The 13,854-nt window shown below is 50.0% G+C and overlaps 1 protein-coding gene across 1 annotated transcript in view; it reads right to left on the bottom strand.

The window, feature by feature from the left end:
• LOC147725872 (protein mab-21-like 3) overlaps positions 1-13,854 on the bottom strand; it is a 164,346-nt gene that overhangs the window by 63,645 nt on the left and 86,847 nt on the right. The window contains exon 3 of the mRNA XM_086962809.1: positions 6,387-6,537. Coding sequence (XP_086818935.1) covers positions 6,387-6,537 — 151 coding nt within the window. The remainder of the gene's footprint in view (positions 1-6,386; positions 6,538-13,854) is intronic.

Here is a 13,854-nt window from a genome sequence, read left to right as displayed (position 1 = left end):
AGTGTGGAGATTCCACTCTGGGTGCGTAGATTCCAATCTGGGTGTGGAGATTCCACTCTGGGTTTGCAGATTTCACTCTGGGTGTAGAGATTCCTCTCTGGATGCTGAGATTCAACTCTGGGTGTGGAGATTCCACTTTGGGTGCATAGATTCCATTCCGGGTGCAGAGATTCCACTCTGGGTGTGGAGATTCCACCCTGGGAGTGGATATTCAACTCTGGGTTTGGAGATTCCACTCTGGATGCGGAGATTCCACTCTGGGTGTGGAGATTCCACTTTGGGTGCGTAGATTCCACTCCGGGTGCAGAGATTCCACTCTGGGTGATGAGATTCCACTCGGTGTAGATATACAACTCTGGGTTTGGAGATTCCACTTTGGGTGTGTAGATTCCACCAAAAAAACAAAAAGTTAGGAGGGACTTGCTCGGGGCTTTTACACGGGCTTATACCCCTACTGTTTTGTTAACCCCCCCCAACGTGCCAGACCATCATTCAGGCAACCATCATGTTCAGATCGGATTATGCCTGCTCTATATATATGCTATATTCCACTCTGGGTGCAGAGATCCCACTTTGGGTGCATAGATTCCACTCTGGGTGCAGAGATTCCAGTCTGAGTTCAGAGATTCCACTCCGGGTGCAGAGATTCCTCTAGAGTGTGGAGATTCCACTCTGGATGCAGAGATTCCACCTGAGTGTGGAGATTCTTCCCGAGTGCAGAGACTCCGCCCGAGTGCAGAGATTCTATCAGAGAGCGGAGATTCCACTCTGGTTTCAGAGATTTCCCTCTGGGTGCAGAGATTTCACTCTGGGTGCAGAGATTCCACTCTATGTCCAACCGCTTGCCGCGGTGGCTAGAAACAGGGGACTGACCATGGTCTCCTATGCTGATGACACTCAGCTGGTGGTGGCACTCTCTAGCGACACCAAGAGGGACGCCCTGAAATTTCAGGGCCGAAACGGCAGTGGTCGCTGAATGGATGACCGCCAACTGCCTCCAGCTGAACGCTAGTAAATCAGAGGGCCTGTTGGTGGGAAAGGACAATGGTTTGTGGAGCGAACTTTTGTGGTCAGAAAGCCTGGATAGTGCCCCCCTCCCAAGCAGGCCGTCAAAAACCTAGGGGTATGGTTGGACTCATCCCTCAGCTACCAAGTCCAAACCAAAAAGTTAGGAGGGACTTACTTTGGGCTTTTACAGGGGCTTAGACCCCTACTGTTTTTTTTTACTTTCCCCCACCCCGACGCGCCAGACCATCATTCAGGCAGCCATAATGTCCAGATCGGATTATGCCTGCTTTCTGTATTTAGGGGCAAACAAGCCTGAGATTGTGCGGCTACAACAGGCGCAGAACCCAGCAGCCAGATCCCTGATTGGCCTGTGCAGGTCCTGCCCGGTGTCAGCCGCCATCCACTGGTTGCATTGGCTGCCGGTGGCCAGGAGAATTGAATTTAAGGCCCTTTGCATCACTTTTAAAGCTCTGGAACTCAACACCCCCAGTATTCTGACCAACCTAGTTACTCCCTATACTCCCACACACCAGCTCCGTTCACTTGGCCAGCACCTGGTGAGGGTTCCAAGGTTCCGGAGAGTGCGGGCAGGAGGCCATTCCTTCCGTAGCAGGGCAGCTCTCCTCTGGAATTCACTGCCCACTCACATTCGAAGCCACAACAACTATTTGGCTTTCAGGAAGGCCATAAAAACACACCTTTTCGCCATTGTGTAGCCTTTGCCTTCCCTGAGTGTTAGTTGCTTTGTTGACTGCGCCGGGACCCCCCTCTGCTGGGGCAGCTGTTGCGCTATACAAATTGTAGTAACATAACATAACATGCAGACATTTCACTGTGGATGCAGAGATTCCACTCTGGGTGCGGAGATTCTACTTTGGATGCGGATACTCCACTCTGGGTTTGGAGACTCCACTCTAGGTGCAGAGATTCCACCCAAGTGCGGAGCTTCCTCCCAAGTGCGGAAATTCCACTCTGAATTCAGAGATTCCACTCTGGGTGCAGAAATTCCACTCTGGGTGTGGAGATTCCACTCTGGGTGTGGAGATTCCACTCTGCATGCGGAGATTCTACCAGAGTTTGGATATTCAACTCTGGGTGTGTATATTCCTCACAAGTGTGGAGATTCCACTCTGGGTGTGTAGATTCCACTCTGGGTGCAGAGATTCCACCCTGGGTTTGCAGATTTCACTCTGGGTGCAGAGATTCCACTCTGAATGCAGAGATTCCACTCTGGATTTGGAGGCTCCACTTTGGATGCTGAGATTCCACTCTGGGTGTGGAGATTCCACTTTGGGTGTGTAGATTCTACTTTGGGTGCAGAGATTCCACTCCAGGTGCAGAAATTCCACTCTGTGTGTGGAGGTTCCACTCTGGGTGTGGATATTCAATTCTGGGTTTGGAGATTCCACTTTGGGTGCGTAGATTCCACTACGGGTGCAGAGATTCCACTCTGAGTTCAGAAATTCCACTCTGGGTGCTGATATTCCATTCTGGGTGCAGAGATTCCACTCTGGGTGAGGAGATTCCACTCTGAGTGCAGAGATTCCTCCAGAGTGTGGAGATTCCACTCTAGGCGTGTAGATTCCTCCCAAGTATGGAGATTCCACTCTGGGTGTGGAGATCCCACTCTGGGTGTGGAGATTCCACTCTGGGTGTGGAGATTCCACTTTGGGTGCGTAGATTCCACTCTGGGTGCAGAGATTCCACTCTGGGTGCAGAGATTCCACTCAGAGGAGCCAATTACGATGGCGGGCGGTCTGCCACTGTCGGGCCAGCGGTGAGGACCGTCGACCCGGCGGTGGCAGACCGCCCGCCATCAGCCTCAATATTCCCACCACCGAATAGGGATGGTGGTGGGAATGCAAATGGTACTGTAGCGGACTGAAAGACGGTCAGCCATGCTCATACAAGGCAGTCCTTTTCCGCCCACCTTGCGGGACCCAGCAGTACCTTGGGGCAATAGAGGCGGTGCCGTGCAGGCACCGCCGTGGGCATTATGATGCCTGTCTTTTGCGGCGGAGTTCCCGCTGCAAAAAGACAGGTGGAGAATGCCTTCGGGGGCCTGTTGCGGGCCCCTGGGGGGTGCCGCACATGGGGGAATCTATGGTACCACCCTGCATTTGCATGTACATTGTACATACACATGCAAAACATGTATTTTTATATTGTGGCGGGTGCTGCCACCGGCCGCAATGTAAACATACAGGATGCGCCCGCCAGTGTGGCGGACGCATCCTAATTTGTTTTGCCGGACCGCCGCACCTATGGCGGGCGGTCCCTTTTGCAGCAGCGATGGCTGGCGGCCGCCCGCCATCGTAATCAGCCCCTGAGTTCATAGATTCCACTCTGGGTACAGAGATTCCTCCAGAGTGTGGAGATTCCACTCTGGTTGCGGAGATTCCTTCCAAGTGTAGAGAATTAACTCTGGGTGCGGAGTGAAATCTCCACACTCGGGTAGGGATTCCGCCCCAGTGTGGACGTAATGATATTACTCATAACTTGCTAATATTTGAAAAAGGCATCCGAGTTGCAGAGGATTGCACTGCCAGGACTAGTCTCACAGGTAACAAGATATTGCCTACCTCAAATGGTCAGCTGCCGCTTGACCACAAAATTCAACATGCATTCAAAAGGGTATGAGAGGCAATATATATAACAAGGTAAAGCATAAAGTATGTACAGAAAGTGAAAAAAGGAATTCAACTTTGTTGTATATGGTCTTAAGGTGTCTTTATTATAGATGTACTCGGTTTTCATAAGTAGACAGCCAACGCGTTTTGCCCAAACATGGGCTTCTTCAGGGCTGTAATATCATACAATATATATACATATTTTAAATCCAAGCATATAACCAAGTATTATCGAGTGCAGGTTAAATGGTGACTTGTATTTATAGTGCTGATGGTAAGAATAAACACAGGTAAAGTGTGAGATAAGAAAGGATATATAGTGAGGGAGGAGAGTCCTTCAGAGAGGAAGGAGAGAGACCAATGCTGTGGGTAGTGACGGAAGGCCGGTATACACGATTCATTCAAGTGTTCTCATTGTGCTAGGGAAGCTACCGCTAAAGTCCCAAAAGATTTAATCAAAATAGAGGACATAAGAAGGGTGACAACGTTGAACGTGGTAATTGGGAGTACGCTTGCCGATAGCAAATAGTGGTAGGTTCGCCAGGGGAGTAAAATCAGGTCCGTATTTTATTTAAGTCTGCGTCGGGACATTGGATGTAAGAGGAATTAACCTAGGCAATTTAAGGGATGATATCAGTAAACGAAATTCCCATCTGTAAATAAAGCAGGATGAATTGTGCGTATTTATTCAAACTAACCTGTTTGGTTAGAAGCAACAGTGGTCAAATAGATGAGCGGCCTCAAGTCTGCGCCTTTGTTGAGCTGATCCATAGTAGAGGCAAAGAGTATCTACAGGGAAAGTGACCTCAGATGAGTAAACGAAAGCGGGCCATAATGGGTTAATTTAACAACGTTACGAGTAGGCTACATTGTAATCCATCCAGTAAAGCTAAAAACGAGTCCATGTTCAGTAACAGTGGGCTCAGGCAATTACAGCAATGAGTACGATGTACCTGCAGCCTACAGGAACGCGCTAGACATAAACCAGTCCACGAGTGATGACAGTGGGCGCTGGCAACAGCAGCAGTTTGCGCGTTACACCTGTTGTTTAAAAACGTGCTAGTGGAGCAGAGACAAGTGCGCTAATCTCCAACCCCTAGACATTGACAGTAAGCCCAGGAAGCAGTGGCTTATTGCAAGTTTGGGTTTATGGCTTAAAATAGCGCTGGCGCAGTAAAGACAATAGTGCAAGTACCCCAGTGTGATTCCAACCGTATGCACTTTGCCCATCGTATTTACGCCAGAAGTTTGCCAAGTGTGTCGAGACTTGTGGCAAGAGCAGTTAAAAAATGAGCTCAACAGTCTCCAATGCATAAGAAAGATTTGAGGCAAAATTAAATCGGGCGGCTGGAGCCCGGCTGACTACGTTGTCCAAGCATCTATGTAAAGTACTGGGCAAAGTCTATTAAGGGACGCAAGGAGGGGCCCTTGCCACAAGTCTCGACACACTTGGCAAACTTCTGGCCTGGGCAAAGACAAAGACTCTTAAGTATCCCTTACTCCCTTTCTCTTTCTGTTGTGTCCCTGTAGATACTCTTTGCCTCTACTACGGATCAGCTCAACAAAGGCGCAGGCTTGAGGCCTCTCAATTACTCATAACTTACCTTTGTGAATACCAAAAGTCGTAGACTTACACTTTTGGTCTAAGTTTACCTTTGTGAATCCGGCCCCGAGATGGCAACTCTCTAAGATCTATGAGACAGACAAGAGTTTGTCCAATCTAAGGCTGTAATTGTGATGCCACAGTGGGGTGGTGTCTTCCTCAGGCAGTTGTGGTCGATGCTGTATAAGGGAGCGGGGAGGTCTAAGAGGATCAGTGCTCCTGTTATGTAAAGTTTTATGTTTGGGTAAATGTTTATGTATTGTGAGTATTCCTGTGATGCTGAATTTTTGGAGAGTTCAGAAAATCCAAAATTCACACTAAATCTAGGCAAAAGCATATGATGTAAATGCGTGACTTTTTTGAAAGAATCTGGATCTTGTAGGAAGAAGCTCTTCAGAAGAGCAGAGCAGAGAGAGAAGGGACAGGGGAGGAGGCTCTGTCACCAGTGTTCACAGCCGTCCTCACACCGCACCACGGCAGCTCTGGAGGCTTCGTGGACACAGGGTCTGGAGGGACGCGACTCTATGCAGAAGTTGGGATGCACAGCAGCTGCACTGGAGCACGTCCTCAAAGTGATGGCAGTGGGGCTAGGGTGGGGTAGCAGAAGGACGTTATGAGTCGCAGACCACCTCCTGCTAAGTAGAGACGTGGGACACAGAGGTGCTGCTGAGATCCTTGGCCACAGGGCTTGCAGTAATTTGATAGGCTAGGTGGACAGACAACAAACACGGCATGTATGAGGGAGGGTGAACTAACCTGGACCAATGCTAATTCCATATCACTGGTTGTTTAGCTAAATATTGCAAGTACAATAGGGGACTGAGCCCTTGTAAATGAGTGTTAGTCGGGCTCTATTTGAACGGTTCATCCCAATCTGCTTGTCTCATCCTTTCTGTGGTGGATTACAGAACCCTGGACCATTTCTGGCCTTTTGGATCTCAGCAGTAAGGGGCAGCCTGAGTCCTGTGGAACAGCCAGCCTGGGAGCCACATCCATCTGGGCACATGGCCTCACAGAGAGCAGTAAAAAAGTGACAGATAGAAATGCTTCGGTTGATCTGGGCCATTTGAATAAGAGTAAGGGAATTATACCAAGGACCCAAGACCTGAAATGAGGTCGGTGTGGTTCTATATCTGCAGACCAACCTTCAGGTGATAGGACACCAGGGCCTTCGGATGCTTCCCCTTCCACCGATCCTCTCTGACCTTCTTTAGGATTCGAAGGCTGTCGCGTCGATGTCCACCATCTTCATCAATCTTTTCAAGAAGGATACGTTCAATGCGGGAGAAGGAATACCTGCCAGGTGGAAACAGAGCAGGACAGAGTGAGAGTTCCTGCTTCATAAGGAGAATGCAAAGAAATCAAGAGTCTTTTTAGGCCCTGGACATGTGTTTATAGTAGCATTGTGGTATACTTGACCTGTTTACGTTTCTATCTAGGCCACGGTGTGTTGCATTTCATTGTAATATTGCATTATAGTTTAAATTATTAAACACAAAAGCAACCAGAAATATTCACAAGGCCTAAGAGCTGATCTAAATATAACAATCTATAAAAATGGCACAGCACTTATTCAAGCAGCTAACAAGGATCTAAAAAATGTGATGACTACTTTACCACCCTGAAAGAACAGGTACTTAACAACACCCCGGCAAGACTTACTCACCACCCTGGCACCCAAACTAACTCACCGCCAAGCAATCTTCCCACCAGAACAGACACTACAACAGCAAAAAAAAAACAGCTAATTAACCTCACAACAACGAGGTCAGAGCCGCAGGACAGCAAACACCAGCACTCAGAGTTCAATCAACTACGTTTCAGCAAAAGCTAATTAACATCTATGCTCAAAAATAGGTCCGTCCATATACCTCCCATTGTGATGCCCAGTCGACACGAGCTCAGGGTTGCAACCAATACAAAGCTAACAGGTTAATGGTCAACCGATCATCTAAATAGCATAGCAAACCAGCACCGCAAACCACAACAGCCATTAATTCTCCGCTTACTACCTCCTTCACACCAGGTACTCATATAAACCTGGAGTGCATCGCTAAAATCCAACTAAGGCCGATTGGTCCTACCATCCTCCCTATCCTTCCCACCCCCAAGATACAAATGGTCTCTCGGTCATTCCTTCGAATAGAGAAATATCTACTAGTAGGTTTAAAGCTTGTCATTTGGATGTTGAGCGCTCTAGCACAAAGACATTCAGGATCCAGGGACTCCCCTCATCCATCATCTGCAACTCAAATGGAGCTAGAATCACAAAAACCCCAAACCAACAACTTATCACAGAGCATTAAAAGTGTTGTTCTTGAAATGAAGAGCTTCTTACACCTCACAGAAGAATCTCTTCCAAAAATCAAATTCAACATAAAAAGAACTTCCGTATCCAAAAATAGAAAGTTAAACAACAATAACCTGAAGAGACTTTCGTTAACTACTGCCAATCATAATTCAAATCCTGGGAACTCCTTGAAACCGCTCCTGACCTTCTACTCCACTGCTGATCAACAGTGAGGCATGCCTTCGACATCATCAAACTCATTTTAAACCAAGAAATAGACATAGTGGTCCTAACCGAATCATGGCTCACCCAAACTTCGTCGCCATGCATGGATTTACTAGTTCCCCCGAATTACAACATTGTGAGACTAGACAGACAAATAAAAAAAGGGGTAGGCATAGCTTGCATTCACCACTCCAATCTTGCTGTTATGTAATTAAAGTCCGATCCACTTAACTCTTTCCATAAAAACAAAACAAATCATCCATGTATTTTCACAACCTTTTACCATCCATCAGGTAAGAATGACACCTTCATAGACCACCAAATGGAAATAATCACTGCAAACTCTTCCCCCGAATCCAATGATATATTCCTGGGGGACTTCAATCTTCACTGGGATGAGCTGAATGATAGCCAGGTTAATGTTTTTAAAGAATTCCTAACTGACCAAACACTCACCCACGCCTGCACTCTTCCAACTTACAGCAAAGGATCTACACTAGACTGTATCATCTCTAAGGAAAAGGCTGTCAACTTAATCTCAATTTCTCCATGTGATTGGTCAGACCACAATTCTATTACCTTCCAAATTCCAGGAATAATAAAGGAAAGAGCTACAAAATATGTCAAACCTAAGAGATGGATTGGAGATACAAAAGGCCTAGACTTTGAGAAACTGGCTGCGCGTTGAAAGATGGATCTACCCCTACCTCGAATTTAGCAAATGTTAGCGAACTTCCAGAGCACTGCAACGAAACAATGTCTGACATAATTGATTCAGTTGCCCCTCTAAAACTGAATAGAATCACAGAAAGAGACAAAAATCGCCGGTTAAGTGGTTCCCTGAACGAGGAAAAAAAACCTGAGACTAACTGAATGGAAATGGAGACAACACCCATCATCTCCCCAACTAAAACTACAAAGAAAGACCAGAAATGCATACAACAAAAGCATTCTCAAATCAAAAAAATATTTCTTTAGATTCGAACTGGAGAACGCTCAAAATAGACCACATAAAAACTTTTAAATGGTAAAACTACAGTCTAATAAATTGGCCAAAGCCTCTAAAAGAGCTGCAAAACCCCTAATAAGCTGTGAGGAATTCTGATCTTTCTTCACAGATAAAGTCAATGTATTGGAAAGTGATCGATGAACCTACACACTCCCTCCAAGCAGTGCCCAAAAATGAAGCTCAATGGTCTTTCTTCAAGTTATATGATGACAAAATCCTCTCATCTATCAATCAATCAATCAATCAATCATATAATTTGTAAAGCCAGTACTCACCCGTGATGGTCTCAAGGCGCTGGGGTGGGGAATGCTGCTACTGCTCGAAAAGCCAGGTCTTGAGGATATTTCTGAAGGTCAGCAGGTCTTGGGTCTGCCATAGGTGGACAGGGAGGGTGTTCCAGGTCTTGGCAGCGAGGTTGGAGAATGATCTGCCACCAGAATTTGCTCTTCGGAAGCAGGGGACTGTGGCGAGGGTGAGGTCGGCGGAGCGGAGCTGGCGGATGTGGGTGTAGAAGCTGAGTCATCTGTTGAGGTACGTTGGTCCGGTGTTGTGGAGTGCCTTGTGTGTGTGTGGGTGAGGAGCTTGAAGGTTATCCTCTTGTTGACCGGGAGCCAGTGCAGGTCTCTCAGGTGGGGTGTGATGTGGCTGCGGCGAGGGATATCGAGGATCAGGCGTGCAGAGGCGTTCTAGAAGCGTTGAAGCCGTCTTAGGAGTTCGGCCGAGGCTCCTGCATAGAGGGCGTTTCCGTAGTCCAACCTGCTGCTGACGAGGACCAGGGTGACCGTTCTTCTCGTTTCAGTGGGGATCCACTTGTAGATCCTGCGGAGCATGTGGAGCGTGTGGATGCAGGAGGAGGAGACGGCATTGACCTGTTTAGTCATGGAGAGGGCGGAGTCGAGGATGACCCCTAGGTTGCGTGCATGGTCGGTAGGTGTTGGGGCGGTTCCCAGTGCGGTCGGCCACCAGGAGTCATCCCAGGCCGAAGGGGTGGATCCGAGGATGAGGACCTCCGTCTTGTCTGAGTTCAGCTTCAGTCAGCTGTTTCTCATCCATTCAGCGACGGCCTTCATTCCTTTGTGAAAGTTGGTTTTGGAGGTGTGGGGGTCCTTGGTGAGGGAGAGTATCAGCTGGGTGTCATCGACATAGGAGATGATGTTGAGGTCATGCCAACGGCGACGTGGGCGAACGGTGCCATGTAGATGTTAAACAGAGTTGGGCTGAGGGATGAGCCCTGGGGTACGCCGCAGAGGATCTCAGTGGCTTCGGAGCGAAAGGGGGGAAGGCGGACGGTCTGTGTTCTGCTGGAGAGGAAGCAGGTGGTCCAGTCCAGGGCCTTCTCTTGGATCCCGGGGTTGTGAAGGCGTGTTCGTAGTGTGTGGTGGCAGACCATGTCAAAGGCGGCTGACAGGTCCAGGAGAATGAGGGCCGCCGTTTCTCCGTTGTCCAGCAGGGACTTGATGTAATCAGTGGCAGCGATGAGGACAGTCTCGGTGCTGTGGTTGCTGAGGAACCCGGACTGGGAAATGTCCAGGATGTTCAGTTGTTCGTTGACGGTCTTCTCGATGACCTTCGTCGGGAACGGGAGCAGGGAGATGGGCCGGAAGTTGTTGAGGTCCTTGGGGTCTGCCTTGTGTTTCTTGAGTAAAGCATTGATCTCGGCGTGCTTCCAGCTCTCCGGGAAGGTTGCTGTCTCGAAGCAGGTGTTGATGACTTTCCGGAGATGGGGTGCGATGGCTGTGCTGGCTTTGTTGAAGATGTGGTGTGGGCATGGATCTGACAGAGATCCGGAGCGGATGGTGTTCATGATCTTGATGGTGTCGTTCTCGTTGATGTTGGTCCAGTTCAAGTTCAAGTTCAAGAATTTATATAGCGCACTACTCACCCAGAGGGTCTCAAGGCGCTTGGGGGGGGGGGGGTCATTATATATTGAATAGCCAGGTTTTGAGTTCTTTTCTGAAGGAGATGTGGTTCTGTGTAAGGCGGAGGTGAGTGGGGAGCGAGTTCCAGGTCTTGGCCGCTAAGTAGGAGAAGGATCTACCTCCCATGGTGGATCTTTGGATACGCGGAACAGCGGCGAGGGCTTGATTGGAGGATCTCAGTTGGCGGGTGGGTGTGTAGAAGGATAGTCGGGTGTTGAGGCATTCGGGACCTAGTTTGTAGAGGGCCTTGTGTGCGTGGGTGAGGAGACGGAATGTTATTCTCTTGTTGACGGGAAGCCAGTAGAGGTCTTTCAGGTGGCCGGTAATGTGATCTTGGCGAGGGATGTCTAAAATGAGTCTTGCTGATGCGTTCTGGATGTGTTGGAGTTTTTTTTGTAGTTTGGCTGTGATTCCGGCGTAGAGGGTGTTTCCGTAATCTAGTCGACTCGTGACCAGTGCGTGGGTGACAGTCTTTCTTGTCTCGGAGGGGATCCAGCGGTAGATTTTTTTGAGCATACGGAGTACGTTGAAGCAGGAGGATGAGACGGCGTTGACTTGTCTGGTCATCGAGAGTGCGGAGTCTAGGATGAAGCCAAGGTTACGTGCGTGGTCTGTGGGTATGGGTGCTATGTCCAGAGCCGAAGGCCACCATGAGTCGTCCCAGGCGGAGGGGGATGATCCTAGGATGAGCACTTCTGTTTTGTCTGAGTTAAGTTTTAGGCGGCTGTTTTTCATCCATACGGCTACTTCTTTCATGCCTTCGTGAAGATTGGTTTTGGCGGTGATAGGGTCTTTGGTGAGGGAAAGGATCAGCTGGGTGTCGTCAGCGTAGGAGATGATGTTGAGGTTGTGTTGACGCGCGATGGATGCGAGTGGACTCATGTAAACGTTGAAGAGGGTGGGACTGAGTGAAGATCCTTGTGGTACGCCGCAGATGACTTCGGTGGCCTCTGATTTGAAAGGGGGAAGTCGGACTCTTTGAGTTCTCCCAGCTAGGAACAAGATGATCCAGTCCAAGGCTTTTCCTTGTATGCCGATGTTGTTGAGGCGTTGTATGAGGGTGCAGTGACAGACAGTGTCGAAGGCGGCGGAGAGGTCGAGTAGAATGAGGGCCACTGTTTCGCCATTGTCCAGTAGTGTTCGGATGTCGTCTGTAGCTGCGATGAGGGCGGTTTCGGTGCTGTGTTTGGCTCGAAAGCCTGACTGTGAGGGATCAAGGGAATTGTTGGATTCAAGCAAGGCAGCGAGCTGGCTGTTGACGGCTTTCTCAATGACTTTGGCAGGGAATGGGAGGAGGGATATGGGGCGATAGTTTTTAAGTTCAGAGGAGTCTGCAGTGGGTTTATTCAGGAGGGCGCTGACTTCGGCGTGTTTCCAGCTTTCTGGGAAGGTAGCAGAGTTGAAGGAGCAGTTGATGACATCACGGAGATGGGGTGCAAAGCAGGCGGTTGGTGCTGATGGTGGTCATGGGGGCGGAGGTCTCAGTGGTTGTCGGGGCAGTCGTGGCGTTGAAGCTGTCGTGGATGTCTGCGATCTTGCGGTGGAAGAAGGTGGCCAGCGAGTCGCACAGGTCTTGCGAGGGTGGGACGTCGTTGGTGTTGGAGCTGGGGTTGGAGAGTTCCTTTACGATTTTGAAGAGCTCTTTGCTGTTGTGTGCGTTGTTTTCTAGGCAGTCTTTGAAGGAGGCCCTTTTTGACAGATCTGATGAGGCGATGGTGTCTGCGGGTTGCGTTCTTGTGGGCTGCGTGGCTGTCCGGTGTTCGTTCACGGAGCCAGATCTTCTCCAGCTTTCGGAAGGTTTGCTTGGAGGCCCGAGGTCTTCAGTGAACCAGCTGGCTTTCTAGTTGGTGTGACTGTTGGAGGGTTTCTTGATCGGGGCGAGGGTATTGGCGCAGTCGTTGATCCACTGTCTGAGGTTGCGGGCGGCGTTGTCAGAGTTGGTGGGGTCGGCGGGTGGGCTCTGGGCGAGGGTGGGGGTTAGCTGGTCTTCGGTGACTTAGCTCCAGCAGCGGCGAGGCATCTGTTGGGTGCAGTGGTGCGTTGTGGGTTTCTTGAAAGTGAAGTGGATGCAGCGATGGTCAGTCCAGTGGAGTTTGGTAATGTGGTTGAAGGAGACGTGGGGGCTTGCAGAGAAGATGGGGTCAAGCATGTGACTGGTGGAGTGGGTGGGTTTTGGACGAGTTGTCTGAGTCCGAGGTCGGCTAGGTTGTCCATCAGGGTGGTGGAGTTGGTGTCGGTATTGTTCTCGAGGTGGAAGTTCAGGTCCCCAAGGAGGATGTAGTCCGTGGAGCCGAGGGTGTGTGTGCTGACGAAGTCGGCGATGGAGTCGCTGAACTGTGGTCAGGGTCCGGGGGTTCTGTAGATGAGGGTTCCTCTGAGGGTGGTGTTGGGGTCGGTGTGGATCTGGAAGTGCAGGTGTTCGGCGGTGCTGAGGGTGTCATCAGTGTTGGTCGAGACTCTGAGAGTGTTCCTGTGGACAATGGTGATTCCTCCTCCTGCTCCGTTGGTGCGGTCCCTGCGGGTGATCTTGTCTTGTAGCCTTCTGGGACAGCTATGGCTATGTCGGGTGCTGAGGTGGGGTTCAGCCAGGTCTGCATCAGGAAGGCAACGTCTGGAGAGGTTGAGTCGAGTAGGTCCCAGAGTTCCACAGCGTGTTTGCGGGCAGAGCGGGTGTTGAGAAGGATGCATCTGAGGTGGTTGGGTTCTTTCCTGGTCGGCAGCATGGTGGGGCGGATGCTTGTGAAGCTCCAGTTCTGTCAGGTAAAAGCTCCGTGGGTGCGCTTCGGGGTGGCTAGGAAGCAGGTGTGTGATCGTCCGGTGTTGAGTGCGTGGAGGGTTTTGGCATCGTAGCGGTTTCGGGCGTTGTGACGTTTGTGGCGTCCAGGGGTCCTGGCACTGGGCATGGTCCAGGCGCAGACAGGCTTGCCTTCGGCGGGCCAGCGGCACGACTGCTGCGCGCCCACTGCGCGGCCTCCATATGAGAGGATGTAGGAGGGAGGAGCAGTTGGGAGGCGGGAGCGGGGAGGCAAATGGGATTGCAGGTGGGCAGGGCCGCAGGGACACAGCGGCAGAACAAAACAGGCGGGCCGTGGGAGAACTGGGCACAGGACGGAAAAACAAGTTTAGGCAAGAAAACAACTACAGGCAAAGAGGAATAAAAACAAGTCTGG

The sequence above is a fragment of the Lissotriton vulgaris genome, chromosome 3_1 (assembly GCF_964263255.1).
Source record: "Lissotriton vulgaris chromosome 3_1, aLisVul1.2, whole genome shotgun sequence".
Classification (NCBI taxonomy): domain Eukaryota; kingdom Metazoa; phylum Chordata; class Amphibia; order Caudata; family Salamandridae; genus Lissotriton; species Lissotriton vulgaris.
This window is presented reverse-complemented; position numbering and strand designations above follow the sequence as displayed.